At 47.1% G+C, this 27,156-nt stretch overlaps 2 protein-coding genes across 2 annotated transcripts; both read left to right on the top strand.

The window, feature by feature from the left end:
- Window positions 1–200: 200 nt before the first annotated feature.
- Window positions 201–7,306, top strand: ZNF418 (zinc finger protein 418). Its single transcript, XM_030942361.1, has 3 exons — window positions 201–278; window positions 3,610–3,739; window positions 5,493–7,306. Exons 1-3 carry the CDS (start codon window positions 246–248, stop codon window positions 7,304–7,306), a joined length of 1,977 nt encoding a protein of 658 aa, XP_030798221.1. The 5' UTR covers window positions 201–245.
- Window positions 7,307–7,651: 345 nt separating this feature from the next.
- On the top strand, window positions 7,652–26,717 carry LOC104680958 (zinc finger protein 587). Its single transcript, XM_030942360.1, has 4 exons — window positions 7,652–7,834; window positions 24,463–25,394; window positions 25,702–26,080; window positions 26,527–26,717. Exons 1-4 carry the CDS (start codon window positions 7,654–7,656, stop codon window positions 26,715–26,717), a joined length of 1,683 nt encoding a protein of 560 aa, XP_030798220.1. The 5' UTR covers window positions 7,652–7,653.
- Window positions 26,718–27,156: the final 439 nt, after the last annotated feature.

Below are 27,156 nucleotides of genomic sequence, written 5' to 3'. Positions count from 1 at the left end.
TAAAGGCGTTTCTGTGTGCGCACGTAACGTAGTGGTGGGATTCTCAGCGTTCACTGGTAGCGGCCATTTTGGTTCATGTTGGGTGTGTGTGTGGTTTGTGAGGTGAGAGGCGCTGGAGCTGTGGGTCCGAACCGCGGTGTCTGAACCCAGAAGTTGGAGAAGAGTCCTTCTCGCTGCACAGAGGCGGATCGTAGGCCCCGTAACGGCGCCCGCCTCTCCCGGCCGTGCTTTCCCCACGTACTCGGATGGCGGCGGCCGCACTGAGGCTCCCGGCTCAGGTAATTGTGCCTTCCCTGTCCTCAGGTCACCTCATCCTAACCCGAGTCCTAAAGCAGCGAGCGAGCGGCGACTGTTCACAGGTCTGCAGCCCGGACCCGGCGTCGGGATACTGAGGCGTTCGCGGGAGAGGTCCCTGTTTCTGACACCTATGGGAAGCGGTGGGTAGAGCGACAGGCACAGGGGCCGGCGCGGGCAATGGCCTGGAGTTGGACGGACCCGGGAGGATGGAACCGGGGGTTCACAGGCGCCCGTAGGGAACAATGTGTGAGGCGAAGCTTCTCTTGGAAGAGCAGGCTGGGGGCTGTGTATTCACTGTGAAGACGCTAGAAGCCATGGAGAGTTTCGAAGAAAGGAGGGATGCGATCCAAGTCCAGGCTTTTAATGTTTCCCAAAGGTCAAAGGAAGAACATAGTAGAGGGAATGAGGACCTTGGGGTTCTGGGAGGTTGACTCCTTTGTTGATAGATCACATAGGTGGTAGAGATGACATTTTGCACTGAGACACGCAGGTCGGACAGCCACTCCGAGGTCACCTGGCTCCAGCGATAAGAACAGGTTCAAGGAGACCTCAGCTTATCAGATCCCCATTGTAACGTCTGCCTTCCCCTCAGACACTCCTGGCTGCAGAAGCACTTAAAGAACCCACTGAGGGGGCCGGGCGAGGTGGCTCACGCCTGTAATCCCAGCACTTTGGGAGGCCCAGGCGGGCGGGTCACCTGAGGTCGGGAGTTTGAGACCAACCTGACCAACATGGAGAAACCCCATCTCTAACAAAAATACAAAATTAGCCGGACATGGTGGCGCATGCCTGTAATCCCAGCTACTCGGAGACAGAGGCAGGAGAATTGCTTGAACTCGGGAGGCAGAGGTTGCGGTGAGCCGTTGCACTCCAGCCTGGGCAACAAGATGAAACTCTGGCAAAAAAACAAAACAAAACAAAAAAAAACCTACAGAGGGAACTGGAAGGTGTTCCATTCCTTCACTGGCCTTATTCTCCATTCACATGTTCTCTAGTTTGTGATGTCCTGGAATACGGCCATGGATATCTGAAGCCACACCTGGTTCTGTGGGGGTGTGGAGCCATGCAAGAAGGCTTTCACAGAATGACTTGGGAACTGCATTGCTATTGGGAACCATGAGAATTCTGTGGTAATATTGGATCCTGTTTGAATTTGCCAAGCATACGCTGAATTCTGTCAGCCACATTGTGGCATGAGGCCAAAAATGAAAGCCCAATGTGATGGGCCACCTTGATGTGTGGTGATACTGTATGACCTCAAATGGCCTGAGCGCAAACCCCCTTCCCACTCTGTTCTATTGGATAATGTATCCTGGCCTAACAACCCTTTTCATTAAGGGATCAGGCACAGTTTCTGATTATTATACTTTGTTCTGAGTTTCAATTCCATTTCTACTCAGAATTATTTAAGCAAGTCAGTGGAACCCTCTTGAGAAATCAGGGGCTATCACACCCTTTCCATCCTACAAAGTGCGCATAACACAGTCCCTGGTTTCCCTCTGTTGTCCACAGTGCAACCCCCATGTGGTCCTGTCTGCCAGGCTGTGAGTTATTTGATTTTGAAATTGCTGTTAATGGCATCTGTACTCTCAGGTGTCAGTTGTTTCCCCAACACTATAACCCTAAGGGGAGAATCCCACTCAGAGCAGTAGAAGGAAAAGAAGGGGATTAAAATACTTTAAGTTGTTGACCAGGCTTCAAGGCTCATGCTGTAATCCCAGCACTTTGGGAGGCTGAGGTGGGAGAATTGCTTGATGCCAGGAGTTTGAGATCAGCCTGGGCAAGTTAGCAAGACCCCAGATCTTAAAAGAAAGTGGTTGATGTTGCACATGTTAAGATCCCATCTCCACAGAAGGCTGAGGCCTGGGAAAAGGGGTTTGAAGTTTCCGCGAGCCATGATCACACTACTCCCCTCCAGCTTGGGCGACCAGAGGAGAACCTAACTAAAAGAAACCAAAACTGTAATTTGTGTTAAGGCTCAAAAGAGGCTGATGGTTGGGGGATGTCTCATTGGGGTGGCCATGGCATGTGCCTGTGCTGTCTAAAGAATGGTGTGTAAGGCTGGGTGTGGTGGCTCATTCCTATAATACCAGCACTTTGGGAGGCCAAGGCGGGTAGATCACCTGAGATCAGGAGTTAGAGACCAGCCTAGCCAACATGGTGAAACCCCATTTCTGCTAAAAATACAAAAATTAGCCAGGTGTGGTGGCAGGTGTTGTAATCCCAGTTACTTGGGAGGCTGAGGAAGGAGAATCGCTTGAACCTGGGAGGTGGAGGGTGCAGTGAGCTGAGATCGCACCACTGCACTCCAGCCTGGGCAACAAGAGTGAGAATCTGTCGGCCGGGCGCGGTGGCTCAAGCCTGTAATCCCAGCGCTTTGGGAGGCCGAGACGGGCGGATCACGAGGTCAGGAGATCGAGACCATCCTGGCTAATACGGTGAAACCCCGTCTCTACTAAAAAATACAAAAAACTAGCCGGGCGACGAGGCGGGCGCCTGTAGTCCCAGCTACTCGGGAGGCTGAGACAGGAGAATGGCGTGAACCCGGGAGGCGGAGCTTGCAGTGAGCTGATATCTGGCCACTGCACTCCAGCCTGGGTGGCAGAGCAAGACTCCGTCTCAAAAAAAAAAAAAAAAAGAGTGAGAATCTGTCTCAGAAAAAAAAGAAGGATGTGTATTTAGAGAGGGGAGTGTGTCTAATGGACCCAGGCAACTGCATTGGGCTTTATGTGAGCTTGGATATACCAGAGGCATTGGCTGTCAGGAGGGGGTGGACCCTTTTATGTTAAGAGCACAGCATAGCCAGGTGCCGTGGTGCACGCCTATAATCCCAGCACTTTGGGAGGCCGAAGCGGTGGATCATGAGGTCAGAAGTTCAAGACCAGCCTGGCCAAGATGGTGAAATCCTGTCTCTACTAAAAATACAAAAATGAGCCAGAAGTGGTGGTGGGTGCCTGTAATCCCAGCTACTCGGGAGACTGAGGCAGAGAATTACTTGAACCCAGGAGGCAGAGGTTGCAGTGAGCCGAGGTCATGCCACTGCACTCCAGCCTGGGTGACAGAGCAAGACTCCGTCTCAAAAAAAAAAAAAAGTGCAGCATAGATCCCTATTATCCCCCTACTTATTAATTGCTGATGGCTATACTGAGTGACCCGTGGGCTCACAAAGAGACAAAGGCACCAGTGGACTAGTCTCTCCTCTGTGCTGAGGATCTTGGGAGGAGGATGGGCAAGGGGGTGGGGATGTGGGAGAGGTGGATTGTGGTACCTCAGCATAGGAACTGTTTGTGGTTTCACCTGTTACTATCATAGCAGGGCACTGTGGCATTTGAAGACGTGGCTGTGAACTTTTCCCAGGAAGAATGGAGTCTCCTTAGTGAGGTTCAGAGATGCCTTTACCATGATGTGATGCTGGAGAACTGGGTACTTATATCCTCCCTGGGTAAGTTCCTCACACCTTCCCCTATTTCTTGAATAAGTCTCTGCCCTTCCCATTTTTTCCCATTGGCAAGACTGTTTTTATCATGTTGGGACCCTGGGCACAGCTTCCTTCTCTACTTCTCTGGGTAGGTTTTGTGGTTTGTAGGTCTGAGGTTTGTGTACTACCTTCTCTCCTTGAGCAGTCCCAATACCTGCTTTGCTGCAGACTCTCAGGGAAGGAGTCAGAGTCAGGTGTCTTGTAATCAATCTAATGCATTTCACCTTGCTTGTCCCCTCGCTGTTTGACTTGGTCCAGATCTGAGACTCCTGTGTGTTCAGGTTCTACTTCCTTCCTTTGGCTGACATTACTTGATGCCTGCCTGTGGCAGGAATTGCCATCACTCATATTGTCACTGCCTACATAGACCAAAGGCAAGACCCTCCTTAGAAATTCTGTTTTCAGTAATTAATTTCCTTTCCTGTGTGTTGTCATGTTTTGAGCCACTGTTGCTGAAAAGTACCCAGCACATATTGGCAAGAGGAAGAGGATAGGGAGTCCAGTGATGTGGCCTTTGTGACCAGCCAGCATTTCAGTTTAATCAGGTGCAAATGGCCTTCCTGGCTTATCAGTATTTGCTGCCACAGAGGCTAGTTGCCCCAGTTCTGCCCTATCTTTGCCTTAGTACTTACGTCATCCAGGTTCCATGTACTTAATCGTCTTGGTGGTGGGATGGAGAGTCCTCAGTGCTCCAGAAGAGGCAACTGAATCCATACTCAGCCTGATGTGCTGAGAGAGAACCTGTCGCTGAGGAGTGGCACCTGGTGGGAGGGCATGAGTTTGAGATTTTATTCAAATCATATCAGAAAGCTATTCTATTTGACTAGTATTTTTGTGGCCAGTAGGCACTTACTATTTCTGTCTTCTCCATTCTTGAGAGCCTTGAATTTGTCAGTTGTACACCTTGTCACTTGTACTCTGATATCCATCCCCCAACGAATCTTCAAGTCTCTGGACTCCACATCTCAACCGTTTATTTTCTCATGTTTCCTTCCAGAGTGCTGTCCGATACTGGCATACACATTGTGTATTAGCAAGTGTATACAAATTGTTAAACTGTTCTGAGCAAGAGCTGTTGTAATCATTTTCTTAGGCCTGGACATAGCCTTCTGTGTAGCATTAACATGTCATCAGATAATTTCCTGCAGACAAGTGGTTTGCAAAGGAAAGAGTTATACACCAGGCACATTGGCTTACACCTATAATCCTAGCACTTTGGGAGGCCGATGTGGACGGATTTCTTGAACCCGGGAGTTTGAGACCAGCCTGGGCAACAAGGCGAAACCACACCTCTATAAAAAGTAGCTGGGCATATTGGCATGTGCCTGTGGTCCCAGCTACTGTGGAGGCTGAGGTGGGAGGATCACTTGAGCCCAGGAGACAGAGATTATCCCATTGCACTCCATGCTGGATCACAGAGTGAGACCCTGTCTCTCAAGAAGAGAGAGAGAGAAAAAAAAAAAAAAAAAAGAATTGTAGACCCTGGCTCAGTTCTCTGTGTTCATGTATGCTTATGCCCTTCATATCATGATGCCTACATTCTGTGACCTTTATAGCCCGTTAATGATAGCCTCATCTTCCACATGAAGCCAACATTCATTCTGTTCCTGCAAATATTTCCATGGAGTAATTCCTCGGTTTGTCAGACATGCTTGTGGGTGGGCTGTGCCTTCCCACCAGAGTTAACTTGAACTCATCAGCATTTTCTTGCTTTCAGGTTATTGGTGTGGATCAGAAGATGAGGAGGCACCTTCTAAGCAGAGCATTTCTATACAAAGAGTGTCTCAGGTCAACACTCCTAGGGTAGGTGTGTCTCCCAAGAAGGCCCACTCTTGTGAAATGTGTGGTGCAATCTTGAGAGACATTTTGCACTTGGCAGATCATCAGGGGACACATCACAAGCAGAAACTGCACAGGTGTGAGGCATGGGGGAATAAATTGTATGATAGTTCAAACCATCAGCACCAGAATCAGTACCTTGGAGAGAAACCCTGTAGAAGCAGTGTTGAAGAAGCGTTGTTTGTGAAGAGGTGTAAGTTCCATGTGTCAGAGGAGTCATCTGTCTTCATTCAGAGTGGGAAGGACTTTTTGCCCAGCTCAGGATTACTGCAGCAGGAGGCCACTCACACTGGGGAGAAGTCAAACAGCAAACCTGAGTGTGAGTCTCCCTTTCAGGGGGAAAATACTCATTACAGCTGTGGAGAATGCATGAAACATTCTGGCACCAAACACATACTTGTTCAACAGCAGAGAGTTCTCCCTAGAGAAGAATGTTATTGCTGCGAATGTGGGAAATCCTTTATCAAATATGATGGCTTCAGTAATCATCAGAGAGTTCACACTAGGAAAAGACCTTATGAATGTGGAGAATGTGGGAAATCTTTTAGTCATAAGGGCAGCCTTGTTCAGCATCAGCGAGTTCATGCTGGAGAAAGACCTTATGAGTGTGGAGAATGTGGGAAATCTTTTAGTCAAAATGGTACCCTCATTAAACATCAACGAGTTCACACTGGAGAAAGACCTTATGAGTGTGAAGAATGTGGGAAATGTTTTACTCAGAAGGGCAATCTGATTCAACATCAACGAGGTCACACTAGTGAAAGACCTTATGAGTGTGAAGAATGTGGAAAATGTTTTAATCAAAAGGGCACCCTCACTGAACATCATCGAGTTCACACTAGAGAAAGACCTTATGAGTGTGGAGAATGTGGGAAATCTTTTAGTCGAAAGGGACACCTTAGGAACCATCAGCGAGGTCACACTGGAGAAAGACCTTATGAGTGTGGAGAATGTGGGAAATCTTTTAGTCGAAAGGGCAACCTCATTCAGCATCAGCGAAGCCACACTGGAGAAAGGCCTTATGAGTGTAGGGAGTGTAGGAAATTATTTAGGGGCAAGTCCCACCTCACTGAACACCAGAGAGTTCACACTGGAGAAAGGCCATATGAATGTAATGAATGTGGGAAATCATTTCTAGACAGCTCTGGGTTTCGTGTTCATCAGAGAGTTCACACTGGAGAAAAACCATTTGAGTGCAGTGAATGTGGGAAATCATTTCCTCAAAGCTGTTCCCTCCTTCGACATCGGAGAGTTCATACTGGAGAAAGGCCTTATGAGTGTGGAGAATGTGGAAAGTCATTTCATCAGAGCTCTTCCCTCCTTCGACATCAGAAAATTCATACTGCAGAAAGACCTTATGAGTGCAGAGAATGTGGGAAATTCTTCTTCAGTCTCCTTGAACACAGGAGAGTTCACACTGGAGAAAGGCCTTATGAATGCAGTGAATGTGGAAAAACATTTACTCGAAGATCTGCGCATTTTAAACATCAGAGACTTCATACTCGAGGAAAGCCTTATGAGTGCAGTGAATGTGGGAAATCCTTTGCTGAAACGTTCAGTCTTACTGAACACAGGAGAGTTCACACTGGAGAAAGGCCTTATGAGTGCAGTGAATGTGGAAAATCATTTCATCGAAGCTCTTCTCTCCTTCGACATCAGAGAGTTCACACAGAAAAAAGTCCTTACAAGTGAAAGAAATTTGGGAAATTCTTTAGCTAAATCTCTGTGCATGCTCTTGATCAGAGGGTTCTTACTGGATCAGGACCTTATGAGTGTGACAAACGGGATATTTTTTATGCAGAAGTCTTGCTTTATTACATACAGAAGAGCTTCCACTGCAGAAGTGCCTCTTGAGTGCGACGAATGTGAGAAAGCCTTCCACCTTCTCTCATCGGATAACAGATTGTTCTCTTAAGGAAACACTGTACACGTACAGGAAACATTACTTCTTGTAAAACATAACACTGGAGGAGATGCCTTATGAGGAGCCATCTGCCTATATTGAATGACATACATACAGCATCTGCATAAACTCGATTATGTTAGAGCTGCATGGCATTTTTCACCCTGCCGTGTTCCCTTGCCAGACTTATGTGACTGCCAGTTATCTGGCAGCCATTCTCTGTCGGCCACGAGGCAGGTGTTCACCGTGCATCTTCCACTCACCCCATGATGTTCCGGAAGTAAACTTTGGTTGTCTTTCATTGGCCAGAGGAATTGGTGAGTAGTCTTGGCTGTCATTCCTTTCTCATTTATTTCTGATGAGTGAGACCATGGATCTATCTCAGTACTGGACCAGAGGAGTCTTCTGTCAGCTTGAAAAGATGGACTACCTTTTTCAGGGACCTTTTGGGTCTCGTGTGATTCTTTAAGTGGAATTTTTCAGCCTCTTAAGTTCCAACCAAAGAACATTCTGCCTCCCATTGCTCTGATTTGCGCAATGACTAAGGCCTTATTGTTTAAGCTTCCTTCAATCTTGAGAGTTGTATTTACTCTTTGGGGTGGTTCAGAAACAAGTGGGTTCTGATGTCCTAAAGGGGCAAACAACTTTTGTTGGGATCACTGGACTTTGAGTGCCTCAGAGGGGACAGTATGATGACAGAATATACTGTCTCTTCACTTGTGGCATAGTTTTCATGGCTGCCCAAGGCCTCCAAAGACTCCAGAACTTTGTGGTCCTTATTTGTTGACTAGATACTCCAATAATTTCTGGGTTTATAGATCAACCTGAGAAGGGAACAGTGTTGTGACATCCTCTGGTGCTTCTGAGATGAACATGAGATTTTTCTGTCTTTTACAAGGGATACTGCATTCTGCTCAGTACTGCTGAGGGAAATCTGTTCCCTAGATCCTGCAGTGCAGCCGTGTGCCCTGATATCCAGAGTTTCATAGGGTGGTGTCCCAGGTTATGAGATTATAACAGGAAATCATAATTTATAGAATTTCTGCATTTATAGGCAGTGGAGGACGCTGCAAGAACAGAGTTGGAATGCACGTCATTCAAAAGGACATCCACATTGATTCAGTTACTGTGTGTGGTGGGCCTTCAGGTACAGAAATTCTCAGAACCTCCGTAATTATGAATCTTGTGTAGCTGAGGCCATTGTCAAAGGAAATCATATAAAGGATTTGTGGATTCCTGTACCTTTTCTCAGCTGTTCACCTCAGGGCCATTCCTGCACTGGCAGGAGGAAGAGGATAGGGAGAAAGGAGATCTCTTAGTCCAGTGATGTGGTCTTTGTGACCAACCAGTGTTCCAGTCTAATCAGGTGAAAATGACCTTCCTGGCTCAATCAGTATTTGCTACCACAGAGACTCATTGCCACACTTAGGACATGAGATTTTGTATAGTTGTCAAGCATGTTTGTCAAAAATAATAGAAAATCCATGTTTTTCTTTTTTTTTATTTTCTAAGACAAGGTGTTGCTCTGTGACCCAGGCTGGAGTACAGTGGCAAGATCATAGTTTGCAGCAGCCTCAAACTCTTCAAGCAATCCTTTTCCCTCAGCCTCCCAGAGTGCTGGGATTACAGGCCTGAGCCATCACGTCCAGCCCACATTTTTCTTTTGAACCAATTATTTAAAGCCATAATAAGGAATAAATGACATTCAGTAAACTATACATGTTTAAACTGTACCGTGTGAGAAGTTTAGACTTTCATAGAAACCCATGAAAGTGGCCGGGTGCAGTGGCTCACGCCTGTAATCCCCATACTTTGGGAGGCTGAGGCGGGTGGATCACAAGGTCAGAAGATCGAGACCATCCTGGCTAACACAGTGAAACCCCGTCTCTACTAAAAATACAAAAAAAATGGCTGGGCGCAGTGGCTCACGCCTGTAATCCCAGCACTTTGGGAGGCCAAGGCGGGCGGATCACGAGGTCAGGAGATCGAGACCATCCTGGCTAACAAGGTGAAACCTCGTCTCTACTAAAAAATACAAAAAAAAATAGCCAGACGTGGTCGTGGATGCCTGTAGTCCCAGCTACTCGGGATTCTGAGGCAGGAGAATGGCATGAACCCGGGAGGCGGAGCTTGCAGTGAGCCGAGATCACGCAACTGCACTCCAGCCTGGGTGACAGAGTGAGACTCCATCTCAAAAAACAAAAAAACAAAAAAGAAAGAAACCCTTTGAAGTATAATTTATCCATTGCCTTCATATTTACCTGGAGCCTATTGTTTTTTATTTACTTTTTGGAGTCGGAATCTCACTCTGTTACCTGACTGGAGTGCAGCGACATCATCATAGCTCACTGTAATCTGAAATTCCTGGGCTCAGGCGGTCCTCCCACCTCAGTCTTCTGAGTAGCTGGAATCATAGGCTTGAGCCACCATGCCTGCTTTGTTTTGTTTTGTTTTGTTTTTGAGACGGACTCTCACTCTGTTGCCCAGCTTGGAGTGAAGTGACGTGATCTCGGCTCACTGCAACCTCCACCTCCTAGGTTCAAGTGATTCTCCTGCCTCAGCCTCCAGAGTAGCTGGGACTTCACGTATGCACAACCACGCCCGGCTAGTGTTTGTATTTTTAGTAGATACGGAGTTTCAACATGTTGTCCAGGCTGGTCTCGAACTCCTGACCTCAAGTGATCCACCTGTCTCGGCCTCCGAAAATGAAGATTACAGGTGTGAGCCACTGCACCCTGGCATTACTATTATTATTATTATTATTTTTTTTTTTTTTTTTTTTTTTTTTTTTTGAGACGGAGTCTCGCTCTGTCACCCAGGCTGGAGTGCTGTGGCCGGATCTCAGCTCACTGCAAGCTCCGCCTCCCGGGTTCACGCCATTCTCCTGCCTCAGCCTCCCGAGTAGCTGGGACTACAGGCGCCGCCACGTCGCCCGGCTAGTTTTTTGTAGTTTTTAGTAGAGACGGGGTTTCACCTTGTTAGCCAGGATGGTCTCGATCTCCTGACCTCGTGATCTGCCCGTCTCGGCCTCCCAGAGTGCTGGGATTACAGGCTTGAGCCACCGCGCCCGGCTACAATTATTATTATTATTATTATTATTATTATTATTATTATTTTTTTTTTTTTTTTTTTTTTTTTGAGGCAGAGTCTTGCTCTATCACCCAGGCTGGAGTGCAGTGGCACCATCTCTGCTCACTGCAAGCTCTGCCTCCCGGGTTCACGCCATTCTCCTGCCTCAGCCTCCCGAGTAGCTGGAACTACAGGCGCCCGCCACCACGCCCGGCTAATTTTTTGTATTTTTAGTAGAGACGGGGTTTCACTGTGTTAGCCAAGATGGTCTCGATCTCCTGACCTCGTGATCCGCCCGTCTCGGCCTCCCAAAGTGCTGGAATTACAGGCGTGAGCCACCACGTCCGGCCAATTATTATTTTTTAAAGAGACGAAGCCTCACTATGTTGTCCTACCTAGAGCCTTGTCACCCAGGCTGGAATGCAGTGTCGCCATCTCAGCTCACTGCAACCTCCATCTCCTGGGTTCAACAAGTTCTCCCACCTTAGCCTCCCTATTAGCTAGGATTACAAGCATGTACTATCACACCTGGCTACTTTTTTTTTGGTCTTTTTATTAGAGACAGTATTACCCTGTTGGTCAGGCTGGTCTCGAACTCCTGACCTCAAGTGATCCGCCTGTCTTGCCCTCCCAAAGTTCTGGGATTACAGGTGTGAGCCACTGTGCATGGCTGAGCCTTTTAATAGGATGTTCCTCTCTGCTCTTCAGACAACCATTGATTTCGTATGCTTTAAAACAGATTAGTTTGTGTTTTCTGAAATTTTATATGAATGATATCTTAAACTATTTCCTCTTTTCATTTTTGGGTTCTCTACTGTGTCATTTATTTTGCTATTAGTGATGATATATGACTAATTCATTCCTTTTATATTCCTAAGAAGTATGACATGCTGTGAAACATCATTGTTTGCATATTAATCCATCTGTTTATATTTGATTTGCTTCTCACTTTTGTCTGTTATAAATAATACGGATACAGACATTTGAATATAATTCTTCATATCCATATATTTTACTCCTCTTACGTTAATATCTCCATGTGCAGTGCCTGAGTCACGTGGTAGGTAAAACTTTTTAAGAAGTACCAGGCTGGCCGGGCGCGGTGGCTCAAGCCTGTAATCCCAGCACTTTGGGAGGCCGAGACGGGCGGATCACGAGGTCAGGAGATCGAGACCATCCTGGCTAACACGGTGAAACCCCGTCTCTACTAAAAAAATACAAAAAACTAGCGGGGGGAGGTGGCGGGCGCCTGTAGTCCCGGCTACTCCGGAGGCTGAGGCAGGAGAATGGTGTAAACCCGGGAGGCGGAGCTTGCAGTGAGCTGAGATCTGGCCACTGCACTCCAGCCTGGGTGACAGAGCGAGACTCCGTCTTAAAAAAAAAAAAAAAAAAAAGACCAGGCTGAGCGTGGTGGCTTAGCTGGGCGTGGTGGCTTACGCCTATAATCCCAGCACTTTGGGAGGCAGAGGTGGACGGATCACCTGAGGTTGAGAGTTCGAGACCAGCCTGACCAACATGGAGAAACCCCATCTCTACTAAAAATACAAATTAGTTGGGTGTGGTGGCGCATGCCTGTAATCCCAGCTATTAGGGAGGCTGAGACAGTTGAAACCGGGAGGCAGAAATTGCAGTGGGCCGAGTCACACCGTTGCACTCTAGTCTGGGCAACAACAGTGAAACTCCGTCTCAAAAAAAAAAACAAGGCCGGGCGTGGTGGTTCACGCCTGTAATCCCAGCACTTTGGGAGGCCAAGGCAGACGGATCATGAGGTCAGGAGATCAAGATCATCCTGGCTAATATGGTGAAAACCCGTCTCTACTAAATATACAAAAAGTTAGCCGGATGAGGTGGCGGGTGCCTGTGGTCCCAGCTACTCCAAAGGCTGAGGCAGGAGAATGACATGAACCCGGGAGGCGGAGCTTGCAGTGATCCAAGATCGTGCCACTGCACTCCAGCCTAGGCTACAGAGCAAGACTCCGTTTAAAAAAAAAGAAAAGAAGTACCAAACTGGGCCGGGCATGGTGGCTCATGCCTGTAATCCCAGCACTTTGGGAGGCTGAGGCGGGTGGATTACCTGAGGTCAGGAGTTCGAGACCAGCCTGGCCAACATGGTGGAACCCCATCTCTACTAAAAATAAAAAATTAGCCGAGTATGGTGGCACGCATCTGTAGTCCCAAGTACTCGGGAAGCTGAGGCAGGAGAATTTCTTGAACCCAGGAGAGGGAGGTTGCAGTGAGTCGAGATCGCATCACTGCACTCCAGCCTGGGCAACAAGAGCGAAACTCTGAAAAAATAAAAAAAAAAAAAGATACCAAACTGACCTAAATTAAAATGATTACTTCCTTTTGTATTCCTACCATCAGTGTCTGATAATTCTGGTTAGCCTTTTAAATTTTCATTTTTTAGGCCAGGCGCAGTGGCTTACTCCTGTAATCCCAGCACTTTGGGAGGTCAAGGGGGGCGAATCATGAGGTCAGGAGATCGAGACCATCCTCATGGTGGAACCCCGTCTCTACTAAAAAAAATAAAAAATAAAAAAATGGCCGGGCGTGGTGGTTGGTGCCTGTAGTCCCAGCTACTCTGAAGGCTGAGACAGGAGAATGACGTGAACCCAGGAGGCGGAGCTTGCAGTGAGCCAGTATTGCACCACTGCACTTGATCCCGGGTCACAGAGCGAGACTCTGTCTCAAAAAAAAAAAAAAAAAAATTCATTTTTTAAATACATGGTTATTTCTTTTTAGGTAAAGTGTCTCTTCATGTCTGTTGCTTCACAAAAATGAACTTTGTGAAAAAAATTCACAAAAATGAATTTTGTTTATTTTCCATTACATTAAGAAATAAGAAAATAAGCCAGGCGCAGTGGCTCATGCTTGTAATCCCAGCACTTTGGGAGGGCAAGGCGGCAGATCACCTGAGGTCAGGAGTTTGGAACCAGCCTGACCAACATGGAGAAACCCCGTCTCTACTAAAAATACAAAATTAGCTGGGCAGGGTGGCGCATGCCTGTAATCCCAGCTACTGGGGAGACTGAGGCAGGAGAATCGCTTGAACCTGGGAGGGAGGGTTGCGGTGAGCCAAGATTGTGCCATTGCACTCTAGCCTGGGCACCAAGAGTGAAACTCAAGAAAAAAAAAATGGTGGAGTGTGCTGGTGTGCTCCTGTAGTCCTAGTTACTCAGGAGGCTGTAGTCGGAAGATCACGTGAGTCTGGGAAATCAAGGCTGCTCTGAGCTATGATCACACCACTGCGCTCCAGCCTGGGTGACAGAACAAGACCTTGTCTGAAAAAAATAAAAGATTATGCTGGGCACAGTGGCTCACACCTGTAATCCCAGCACTTTGGGAGGCTGAGGCGGGCAGATAACCTGAGGTCAGGAATTCAAGACTAGCCTGGCCAACGTGGAACCCCTCTCTTCTAAAAATACAAAAATTAGCAGGACATGGTTGTGGGCACCTGTAATCCCAGCTACTTGGGAGGCTGAGGTAGGAGAATCACTTGAACCCAGGAGGTAGAGGTTGCAGTGAGCCAAGATCATCCCATTGCACTCCGTCTCAAAAAAAAAAAAAAAAAAAAAAAAAAAATATATATATATATATATATATATATATATAGTATCCTTTGGCATAAATGGATTAAGTAAGTCTGTCACTAAATAGAAAAATACTCCCGTCTGCAATGAAATAGAAAGTTGCTTATGGTTCTTTTGTTTTTTGAGACGGAGTCTCCGTCTGTCTGCCCAGGCTGGAGTGTCACGATCTCAGCTCACTGCAGCCTCCGCCTCCAGGGTTCAAGTGATTCTCTTGCCTTAGCCTCCTGAGTAGCTGGGATTACAGGCATGCATCACTATGCCGGGCTAATTTTTGTATTTTTAGTAGAGACGGGGTTTTACCATGTTGTTCAAGCTGGTCTCGAACTCCTGACCTCTTGTGATCCACCCACCTCAGCCTCCCAAAGTGCTAGGATTTCAGGCATGAGCCATGGTGCCTGGCCCTTTTTTTTTTTTTTTTTTTTTTTGAGACAGTCTCACTGTGTTGCCCAGGCTGGGTACAGTGTGACACAATCACAATTCACTTCTGCCTTGACCTGCTGGACTCAAGCTGTCCTCCCACCTCGTGCCTCCCAACTTGCTAGGATAGGCATGTGCCACCATGCTCAGCTAATTTTAAATATTTTTCTGTAGAGATTAGGTCTCACCATGTTGCCCCGGCTGCTCTCAAAACTCCTGGGCTCAAGGGATTTTCCCACCTTGGCCTCCCAAAATGCTAACCTTATACTGTCTGGCATGCTTTTGGTTTTTATCTTGAAATTTAACAAAGTGCTGTCCCATGTATTTAAGTATCAAACGTATAACTGAATTTTCTTTCTTTTCAAGGATCTCAAGGGCATTTCCCTTTGCCCACCTCACCTTTTCATATTTGGCAAACTATATGCATTTGCCTCCAGTCCAAGATTATAGATATGAACTGATTATGATCTGCATGTTCTGTCATTGAGTTCAAGCGTATCCTGACAGAATAGCCACCGTGGAAGTCGTGGGTAAATATGTGTTGGATTGGTAACTCCCTCTTGGAGAATTTCTTGTGAATTACACAGTAATAGGGGAACTCATTTAACTGGAGATACAATCTGAATTTGTAAAATGTGGCCCATTTTCTAATATTTTTATTTTACATACCCTCCCCTGTCTTCTGGGTTGATGAAACTAACAAAGAGATTAATAAAAACCCATCTTGTCGTGTACAGGGACTCATGCCTTTAATTCCAGCATTTTGGGAGACTAAGGCAAGAACATCCTTGAGGCCAGGAGTTCGAGACTGTATAACAGATACATCTGACAGTAATAACTCAAGCACACCTTAAGAATGACCCTGTGGTCTAAGAAGAGTGTTGGTTCAACGTTCCAAACAAAGGAATCTGGGAGTGGCCAACCCAGAGGTTTCTGAACCCCTGGCCTGTTCCTTGAATGAGGCCCTTTGTTTTGAGCTGGGTGGAGGGTGATAAGTGAAAATACTGTATGAACTGCATGCTTCTTACAAATGATAGTGGTTTTCTTGTCCAGCCTGCTGCTCCTGGACTGCCCCGTATCTGAGTTCTCAATAAACCCTGTGTCTCGTTTTCTTTTTTCTCTCTTTTTTTTTTTTTTTTTGAGATGGAGTTTCGTTCTTGCTGCCCAGGCTGGAGTGCAATGGCGTGATCTTGGCTCACCACAGCCTCCACCTCCCAGTGCAAGCGATTCTCCTGCCTCAGCCTCCCAAGTAGCTGGGATTACAGGCATGTGCCTCTACACCCGGCTAATTTGCATTTTTAGTAGAGATGGGGTTTCTCCATTTTTGTCAGGGTGGTCTCGAACTCCTAACCTCAGGTGATCCACATGCCTCAGCCTCCCGAAGTGCTGGGATTACAGACAGGAGCCACTGCGCCTGGCCCTATGTCTCAGTTCTAGCTCTGGCTCTCATTCACTTCTTGTACGTGGTGCCATCCTTATTGGAGTCAATAGGGTAGGGATCAAGCATGATAGAGACCAGCTGAGCAACACAGGACCTGTCTCTATCAAAACAGCTGGGCATGGTGGCACATGCTTGTAGTCCTTGCTGTGTGGGAGACTGTGGCAGGAGGATCATTTGAGCCCAAGGATTTGAGGTTACAGTGGGCTATGATTGCCCCACTGTACTGTAGCCTCGGCAGCAGAGCAAGACCCTGTCTCTCACCTGGCCAAATTAGCAGGAACTTTTCGTATTACTTTGCTGAAGGCTCTTAAATTGGTTTTGCTTAACCTATAAACAACTCCCTTCAGAAAGCAAGTATTCCCTTGTGAGAAAATTACCTATCATCCCATGAGGTTGGATGGAGGATTGTATGAACCAACTTAATTCATGACCAGGCATGGTGACTCACGCCTGTAATCCCAGCACTTTGGTAGGCCGAGGTGGGCGGATTGCCTGAGGTCAGGAGTTCCATACCAGCCTTGCCAACATGGTGAAACCTCATCTCTTCTAAAAATCCAAAAAGTAGCTGGGTGTGGTGGCAGGCACCTGTAATCCCAGCTACTCTGGAGGCTGAGGCAGGAGAATCTCTTTGTTTTGTTTTGAGACAGTCTGTCACCCAGGCTGGAATGCAGTGGTGCAACCTTCACTCACTGCAACCTCTGACTCCCGGGTTCAAGTGATTCTCTTGCCTCAACCTCCCGAGTAGCTGGGATTACAGACATGCGCCACCATGCCCGGCTACTTTTTGTATTTTTAGTAGAGACAGGGTTTCACCATGTTGGCCAGTCTGGTCTTGAACCTCTGACCTCAGGTGAGCCACTTGCCTCAACCTCCCAAAGTGCTGGAATTACAGGCATGAGCTACCGCACCTGGCAGGAGAATCACTTGAACCCAGGAGGTGGAGGTTGCAATAAGCTAAGATTGCGCCACTGCACTCCAACGTGGGCAACAGAGACTCTGTCTCAAAAAGGAAGAAGAAGACCTCATTTTGAAGCCAAAACCATCAGACTGACCATTCCAATTATGTGCTGAGCATAATTTCATCTCTTGGACATGGGTGCTAACATTTCTCTGAGGTCCTAAGTTTTTTCACCATCTACTGATGCTTCCATAGACCCACTTCTGTCAAAACTGTTTGATAATTACCTAGTCAGTGTTTTCTTGTTTTTTTTTTTTTGTTTGTTTGTTTCTTTTTTTTTTTTTTTTTTTTTGAGATGGAGTCTCGCTCTGTCGCCCAGGCCGGAGTGCAGTGGCCGGATCTCAGCTCACTGCAAGCTCCGCCTCCCGGGTTCACACCATTCTCCTGCCTCAGCCTGTTTTATTGGTTTTTGCTTTTTGTACTTTTTTTGGCGGTGGGGGAGACGGAGTCTCGCTCTGTTGCCCAGGCTTTAGTGCAGTGGCACGATCTAGGCTCACTACAATCTCTGCCTCCCGGGTTCAAGCAGTTCTTTTGTCTCAGCCTCCCAAGTAGCTGGGACGACAGGCACGTGCCACTATGCCCGGCTCATTTTTTTTTTTTTTTTTGAGACGCCCAGGCTGGAGTGCAGTGGCGCCATCTCTGCTCACTGCAAGGTCCTCCTCCTGGGTATACGCGTTTCTCCTGCCTCAGCCTCCTGAGTATCTGGGACTACAGGCACCTGTCACCATGCCTGGCTAATTTTTTTGTATTTTTAGTAGAGACAGGTTTCACCGTGTTAGCCGGGATGGTCTCAATCTCCTGATCTCGTGATCCGCCCACTTCGGCCTCCCAAAGTGCTGGGATTACAGGCGTGAGCCGCTGCGCCGGGCCTAATTATTGTATTTTTAGTAGAGACTGGGTGTCACCATATTGACCAGGCTGGTCTTGAACTCCTGACCTGGTGATCCACCTACCTCGGCCTCCCAAAGTGCTGGGATTACAGGCGTGAGCCACTGTGCCCAGCCTACCTGGTCAGTATTAATAGGCTTTTGTATCTTGCAATTTACAAGTCTTTCTTTCATGCAATACTAATTTTTCACGCAGAACACTCCCTGCTCTCAAGATAAATCAATGATAATAACTTCCCATCAATGACATGAACACATGGCTTTAACAAACGCCCAGTATGACCAGATGGAGAGCACCACCTTTAAGGACTGTTTGAAATGCTTGTTCCTTGGTGCTGTAAAGAAATAGCACTTGAACATTAATTTCCTCAGCAAGGCCATTTTTACTTTCTGCAGAAACGGTACACTTGCTGGCAGTTTTGCTATGAGAGTACACTGAACAAAGAAGACAGGGTCATTTATAACCCGATGCATCCACCTTATTGCTATGTCCGGTTTCCATTGGCTGAATACAAATTCACATTCTGTATTTGTCCTGATTGGCTAGCAACTTAGAACTTTTTAAAAAGAGGCAAAGGCAGAGGAAAACAAAGGAAGGAGGAATTAACTTGTGGAATGCTAAGAAAGGCAAAAACACTTTCAAATAAGGAAGAGGAACAGGATATGACTTAATGCTTCCTTAGACCAGTGTAAGCATGCCAAGGCAAATACTTAGGCTAAATTGTGGGAGCTAAGAACATAAAGTACATAGATTTTTTTTTTTATCACAGCTAGCAGATACCTAAGAATGTTAAAACAGATCTTTGAATAAATTTTGCTTCTAAAAGAAGTTACCATTTATTCCTAATTAGATGGAGAGGAAAGTCTTTGAAGAGGAACCTCTACTTTTTACAGACTGTAGTCATCACCACTACCAAGATACCATTTCTTTTATTGTTTTTTGTTTGTTTGTTTGAGAGAGGTTTTTTTTTGTTTGTTTTTTTGTTTTTTTTGAGACGGAGTCTCACTTTTGTTGCCCGGGCTGGAGTGCAGTGGCCGGATCTCAGCTTACTGCAAGCTCTGCCTCGCGGGTTTACGCCATTCTCCTGCCTCAGCCTCCGGAGTAGGTGGGACTACAGGCGCCCGCCATCTCGCCCGGCTAGTTTTTTTGTATTTTTTAGTAGAGATGGGGTTTCACCGTGTTAGCCAGGATGGTCTCCATCTCCTGACCTCGTGATCCACCCGTCTTGGCCTCCCAAAGTGCTGGGATTACAGGCTTGAGCCACCGAGCCCGGCCCCCTGGGACTCTTAAGTGCCATTTTTTTCAGTCCTTGGATCCGAGGACCCTGGAGAATCTCTAAACCCAGGATACTAAGGCCATGGCAGATTATATGGAGGTATTCTCATTTCTGTCAACTAATGTAAACACCCTTGGAAGGTTAACCCAGGAGTTGCCACCAGTTTGTGAAATGCTTAGAGATAAAATGGATCAAAGTCAGGAGGTGATATTACCCCAGTTCTATCTGGCTATAGGCTTCGTCTACTTGGACTTTGGTGCACACACTATGGGTTGAGGGAAGAGGAAGATAGGTCAGAGATAAAGCTACTGCCATAATCCAGGTGAGGGTTAATGGATCAGATATGTGGAAAATCACATGTGTCTGGATTCAGGATTCACTTTTTGTAAAGAGACAGCTAGGTTTTCTCCTTCCTTCCTCCCTCCCTCCCTTCCTCCCTCCCTCCCTCCCTCCCTTCCTCCCTCCCTCCCTCCCTTCCTCCCTCCCTCCCTCCCTCCCTCCCTCCCTTCCTCCCTTCCTCCCTTCCTTCCTTCCTTCCTCCCTTCCTCCTCCTCTTTTTTCCCTTTCTTTTTTCTTTATGCGGATGCGGAGTTTCGATCTTGTCACCCAGGCTGGAGTGCAATGGTGTGATCTCGGCTCACTGGAACCTCTGCCTCCCGGGTTCAAGCGATTCTCCTGCCTCAGCCTCCAAGGTAGCTGAGATTACAGGTGCGTGCCACCGCACCCCGCTAATTTTTGTATTTTTAGTAGAGACGAGATTTCACCGTGTTGGCCAGGCTGGTCTCAAACTCTTGATCTCAGGTGATCCTCCCACCTTGGCCTCCCAGAATGCTTGGATTATAGGCATGAGTCAGTGTGCCCAGCCGAGACGCTAGGTTTTTGTTTTGTTTTGTTTTTTTGAGACAAAGTTTCACGCTGTTGTCCAGGTTGGAGTCCAGTGGAACGGTCTCAGCTCACTGTAACCTCCGCCTCCCAGGTTCAAGTGATTCTCCTGCCTCACCCTACCAAGTAGCTCAGATCACAGGCATTTACCACCATATTCGGCTAATTTTTCTATTTTTAGTAGAGATGGAGTTTCATATTGGCCAGGCTGGTCTCAAACTCCTGATCTCAGATGATTTGCCCACCTCAGCCTCCCAAAGTGCTGGGATTACAGACATGACCCATCACGCCTGGCGGACAAATAGGTTTTCTAATGTGGATGATAAGGGCATGAAAGAGGAATCGGGCATGAGCCCAAGGTTTTTGATCTTAGCAGCTGCAGCCATGGACGCTGCATCAGCTGACATGAAGTTGGTATTGACATAACATTGACTGGATATCAAGAGGGTTGTTTGACCAAATGAAGAGTTAGGGACCAATAAGTCGTGGCATCAAATGGATAACTAGACACACAGGATGGGGTGTCTGGGAGGGTGTTGATACTGGAGACGTCCGATATATGAAAGCTAATGGGTAAACTACGATAAGTTAGTTATGGGCCCCACTTAGGAGGACATGCTTCCGATTATGGTGGTAAATCTTTTCAGGGGCCAGGAAGGTGTGATTACAGGCTGAGGAGTGGATCTCTTACTTAACGTCCCCAAGGGATGTTTTTGGGCTTCCTAAACACCTGAGAGGGTGTGAGTGACCATCATGGCAGGACGTATCAGACGGTAGAGTTTGGAAGGGGACATAGACATCCAAGGAGAGAACAGACAAGAGATAGATGTATGCAGAAGCATAGGAGTAATTCAGGGAAGATGACACTTAGGACTGAGTCGGTGCCAAAGCTGCAACTATTTATCACTGTCTGGACTCACAAACATTTTGAGAGGACTTTGGAAGTGCCTGTGGAGTTTCATTCAGCCTGGTGCATGTGGGCAGTGAAAAATATGCTCATCTGTGATAGTAGATTTGGTTTGGTTCACAAATCCAGGGGCTGGGCTTTACACGGCATTGGGTGGACAGAGGAGGGTTGCTACAGCTGAGGTCTCAGCTGGTGCAGCACGGAAGTGGGATAGGGCCGTGGATATCTGAAGCCACATGTGGTTCTGTGTGGCTATGGAGTCACTCAGGGAGACATTCACAGGATGATTTGGGATTACCACTGCTCTTGGAAACCGTGGAAATGCTGTGTAAATATTGGATCCTATTTGTATTTGTCAAGCATACTCTGGATACTTATCCACATTTTGGTAAAGGCCAGAATTGAAGGCCCCATATGATGTGTCACTTTGACACCTTGTGACAGTGGGACAACCTTAAAAGGTGTGAGTACAAATCTCACTCCCACTCTGCTCTCTTGGATAATGTATCCTAGCCTGACAACCCTTTTACCAAGGCGATGAGGCAGGGTTCCAGGTCGCTATACTTTGTAGTGGGTTTCAACTCAATCCTGACTAGCAGAGTTACAGAAACAAACCATTGCATATTCCCAAGGGAGTCATGGGCCATTATACCCTCTTCATTTTGTGAAATAATTTTATTTATGGGGGCTGGGTGCGGTGGCTCACCCCTGTAATCTCCTCACTGTCGGAGGCCACGGTGGGTGGATCAGTTGAGACCAGGAGTTCAAGACCAGTCTGACCAACATGGTGAAACCCCGTCTCTACTAAAAAAAATACAAAAATTAGCCGGGTATAGTGGCACGTGGCTGTAATCCTGGCTACTTGTGAGGCTGAGACACGAGAATCACTTGAACCCAGGAGGCGGAGGTTGCAGAGAGCCAAGATCGTGCCATTGCACTCCAACCTGGGTGAGAGAGGTAGACTATGTCTCAAAAAAAAAAAAAACCCAAAAAACAAACTTCTATTTGTGGGGATGCCAGAGAGAGGCTGATGGTGGGAAAAACTCAGGTGGGAGTGGCCATGGGCATGTGTCTGTGCAGTATAAAGAATGATGTATACTTAGAGAGCGAGTTTGTTCAATGGGCTCAGGCAGCTGCCCTGGGCTTTACGTGAGCTTGGATATTGCTATTCAGAAGGAGGTGGACCTTTTTATGTCCGGACCTCAGCATGGATGCTTATTTGTCCACCTACTTCTTATTGCTGATGGCAGTTGACCAGTGGGCCCATGAGGAGACAAAGGTACCAGTGGACAGTTTCAGCTCTATGTTGGGGACCTTGGGAGGAGGATGAGCAAGGGTGGCTGTGTGGCGAGGTGCGTTGTGGTACCTCAACAGAGGGGCTGTTTGTGGTTTCATCTGACACTATCATAGCAGGACACTGTGACCTTTGAAGATGTGGCTGTGAACTTTTCCCAGGAGGAATGGTGTCTCCTTCGTGAGGTTCAGAGGTGCTTGTACCGTGATGTGATGCTAGAGAACCTGGCACTTATATCCTCCCTGGGTAAGTTGCTCACGCTCACCCTGTGAGCTGAGCTAGTGTTGCCATTCCCCTTTTCATTGACAAGACTGTCTTTCTCACTTAAGGAGCCTGGACACAGGTTCCTTCTACACTTCTCTGTGTGAGTTGTGTGGTTGATAGGAGTAAGGTGTGTGTATTGCCTTTTCCTCTCCTTAAGCAGCTCCAACACATCCTGTGCTCCAGGCTCCCAGGGAAGGAGTCAGGAGTCTTATAGGCACCCTAATGTATCCACTTTGCTTGCTCTCTGGCTGTCAGGTGACTGTCCAAATCGGTAGCTCTTGTGTGCCCAGGTTCTACTAACACTTCTTTCCTCTGTCTGACAATTCTTCCTGCCTCCCTGTGCCGAGAATTGCCTTCATTGACATTGTCACTACTTACATAGACCATAGACTGTTCTTACAAGACTCTGCTTAGGAATTCTCTTGTAATACTTAGTTTACTCTAAGTAAACTGTGGGCTGTCAGGTGCTTAATTGTCCTGAGCTAGTGTTGGCTGTTCATCTCTGCTGTCTCTCCCTTCATGCTTATATCATCCAGTCCCGTGTACCGGGGGTGAGATGGAGAGTCCTCAATGTTTCACAAGATGCGGTTCAATTCAGGCTCATCACGATAGGCTCAAAGGGAGCCTGTCCCTCAGGAGTGCCATGTTGGGGGAGGGCATGACTTCAGAGGTTTATCTAAATCATACCAGAAACCATTTGTATATGCTGAGTATTTTTGTGGCAGTATGAGTAGGCACACACTATTTTTCTTTTTTTCCCCATTGTTGAGAGTTTCACACTTGTTAGTTCTGTACTTTTCCACTTCTACTGTGATATCCACCCCAGCACTAATATTCACATCTCTGGACTCCACATCTCACCCATTTTTCTTGTGCTTTCATCTGCAGTTGTCACCAATATTGGTGTATCAATTATGTATTAGGAAGTGTATGCCCATTGTTAAACCATCCATGACCACCCTCTGCTGTGTTGTACTCATGTTTTCTTGGTCTTGACATATGCATATATATATATTAATTTTTTTTTTTTTTGAGACGGAGTTTCACTCTTGTTGCCCAAGCTGGAGTGCAAAGGTGCAATCTTGGCTCACTGCAACCTCTCCTTTCCAGGTTGAAGTGATTTTCCTGCCTCAGCGTCCCGAGTAGCTGGGAATACAGGTCTGCGCCACCACGTGCAGCTAATTTTTTGTATTTTTGGTAGACACAGGGTTTCACCATGTTAGCCAGGCTGGTCTCGAACTACTGACCTCAGGTTACCCGCCCGCCTTGGCCTCGCAAAGTGCTGGGATTACAGGCATGAGCCACCACATCCAGTCCATAATGCTTCTACATAGCACTCACATGTCATTAGGAGATAAGATCCTGTGCACAACTTGTGTTTAGAGGAAGGAGCTGTGGACCCTGCCTCTACTCCCTGTGTTGCATGTATGCCTGTGCTCTTTACATCATGAGGCCTCCTGACTTCTGTGACCTTTACAGTCCAGTAATGCTAGACAGCTCATTCTTTTTTTTAATTTATTATTATTTTTGAGATGGAGTCTCGCTCTGTTATCCAGGCTACAGTGCAGTGGTGTGATCACGGCTCACTGTGAACTCCACCTCCTGGGTTCAAATGTTTCTCCTGCCTCAGCCTCCCGAGTAGCTGGTATTACAGGCGCCCACCACCACATCCAGCTAATTTTTGTATATTTAGTAGAGATGGGGTTTCGCCATGTTGGTCACGCTGGTCTCAAATTTCTGACCTCAGGTGATCCACCCGCCTCAGCCTTCTGAAGTGCTGGGATTACAGGCGTGAGCCACCGCACCCAGCCAGCAGGCCTATCTTCATCCTGAAGCCAACATTCTGTTCCTGAAATATTTTTATAGAGTAATTCCTCAATTTGTGAGACGTACTTGTGGGTGGGCTGTGCCTTCCCATCAGAGGTACTTTGCACTTGACCAGCATTTTCTTGGTTTCAGATTGTTGGTGTGGATCAAAAGATAAGGAGGCACCATCTAAGCAGAGCATTTCTGTACAAAGAGAGTCTCAGAACACGACTCCTAGGGCAGCTGTTTCTCCTAAGAAGGCTCACCCCTGTGAAATGTGTGGCCTCATCTTTGGGGATGTTTTTCACTTTGTTGACCACCAGGAAACTCATCAGAAGCAGAAGCTGAACGGGAGTGGGGCATGTGGAAAAAACTTGGATGACACTGCAAACCTTAATCAGCACCAGAAGCAGCATATTGGAGAGAAATTCTGCAGAAAGAGTATCAGAGAAGCATCGTTTGTAAAGAAACGTAAGCTCAGGGTGTCACAGGAGCCATTTGTCTTCCATGAGTTTGGGGAGAACGTTCTGCCCAGTTCAGGATTATGCCAACAAGAAGCCTCTTATCCTGTAGAGAAGACAGACAGTGAAACTAAGCATGGCCCACCCTTTCAGGAGGGCAAAACTAATTCCGGGTGTGGAAAACGCACAAAAGCCTTCAGCACCAAACACTCAGTTATTCCACACCAGAAACTTTTCACTAGAGATGGATGTTATGTGTGCAGTGATTGTGGAAAATCCTTTAGCAGATATGTCAGCTTCAGCAAACATCAGCGAGATCACACTGAAAAAGGACCTTATGAGTGTGGAGAGTGTGGGAAATCTTATAGTCAAAAGAGCAGCCTCATTCAACATCAGCAAGTTCACACTGGAAAGACAGCTTATCCCTGTGGGGAGTGTGAGAAATCTTTTAGTCAGAAGGACAGCCTTAACCATCAGCATGTTCACACTGGAGAAGGGCCTTATGAGTGTGGAGAATGTGGGAAGTCTTTTGGTCAAAAGGGTAAATTCATTCAACATCAGCGAGGTCACACTGGAGAGACAGCTTATCACTGTGGGGAATGTGGGAAATCTTTTCGTCAGAAGTTCTGCTTTGGCCAGGCGCGGTCGCTGAGGCCTGTAATCCCCGCACTTTGGGAGGCCGAGACGGGCGGATGATGAGGTCAGCAGATCGAGACCATCCTGGCTAACACGGTGAAACCCCGTCTCTACTGAAAAATACAAAAAACTAGCCAGGTGAGGTGGCGGTGCCTGTAGTCCCAGCTACTTGGGAGGCTGAGGCAGGAGAATGACGTAAACCCGGGAGGCGGAGCTTGCAGTGAGCTGAGATCCGGCCACTGCACTCCAGCCTGGGCGACAGAGCGAGACTCCATCTCAAAAAAAAAAAAAAAAGTTCTGCTTTATTAACCATCAGCATGTTCACACTGGAGAAAGGCCTTACAAGTGTGGAGAATGTGGGAAATCTTTTGGTCAGAAGGGCAACCTCATTCAACATCAGCGAGGTCACACTGGAGAGTGCAAGGAGTGTGGAAAATTGTTTAGGTACAGATCCCACCTCACTGAACACCAGAGACTTCACACTGGGGAAAGACCTTACAATTGTAGGGAATGTGGGAAATTATTTAACAGGAAGTATCATCTTCTTGTTCATGAGAGGGTTCACACTGGAGAAAGGCTGTATGAGTGTGAGGTATGTGGGAAATTATTTGGCAATAAGCACAGCATGACTATACATCAGAGGATTCACACTGGCGAAAGGCCATATGAATGCAGTGAATGTGGGAAATCATATCTTTCCAGCTCTGCGCTTCATTTTCTTTTCTTTTTTTTTTTTTTTTTTTGCGGCAGAGTCTCGCTCTGTTGCCCGGACTGGAGTGCAGTGGCCAGATCTCAGCTCACTGCAAGCTCCGCCTCCCGGGTTTACGCCATTCTCCTGCCTCAGCCTCCCCAGTAGCTGGGACTACAGGCGCCCGCCACCTCGCCCGGCTAGTTTTTGTATTTTTAGTAGAGACGGGGTTTCACCGTGTTAGCCAGGATGGTCTCGATCTCCTGACCTCGTGATCCACCCGTCTCGGCCTCCCAAAGTGCTGGGATTACAGGCTTGAGCCACCGCGCCCGGCCTTCATTTTCATAAAAGAGTTCATTCTGGACAAAAGCCTTATAAGTGCAGTGAATGTGGAAAATCCTTTGCTGAATGTTCCAGTCTCATTAAACACAGGAGAATTCACACTGGAGAAAGGCCTTATGAACGCACCAAATGTGGAAAAAGAATTCAGCGAAGCTCTACCCTCCATCATCAGAGTTCACACAGGAGAAAGGCCTTATGAGTGCAGTGAATGTGGGAAATCCTTCACTGAAACATCCAGTCTCATTAAACACAGGAGAGTGCATACTGGAGAAAGGACTTGAGTGCTGTCAATGTGGAAAACTTCAGAATATCTGCTCTCCTTGGTCTTAAGAGACTTCGCATTGAGACCGAGTCTCATTCTGTCACCCAGGCTGGAGTGCAGTGGTGCCATCTTGGCTCACTGCAACTTGGGCCTCCCAGGTTCAAGCGATTCTCCTACCTCAGCCTCCCGAGGAGCTGAGATTGTGGGTACACACCACCACGCCAGGCTAATTTTTGTATTTTTAGTGGAGACGGGGTTTTACCATGTTGGCCAGGCTGGTCTTGAACTCCTGACCTCAAGTGATCCACCCACCTTGGCCTCCAAAGTGCTGAGATTACAGGCATGAGCCTCAGCACCTGGCCTTCATTCTTTTTATATTAGAATATGATACACTCACCCAGGCATGGTGGTTCATGCTTATATACTTGATGCTTTGGGAGGACAAGGTGGATCACTCT

This window comes from Rhinopithecus roxellana, chromosome 12 (genome assembly GCF_007565055.1).
Source record: "Rhinopithecus roxellana isolate Shanxi Qingling chromosome 12, ASM756505v1, whole genome shotgun sequence".
Lineage (NCBI taxonomy): Eukaryota > Metazoa > Chordata > Mammalia > Primates > Cercopithecidae > Rhinopithecus > Rhinopithecus roxellana.
The sequence above is the reverse complement of the archived record's forward strand: the minus strand, read 5'-3'. Positions and strand labels throughout refer to the sequence as shown.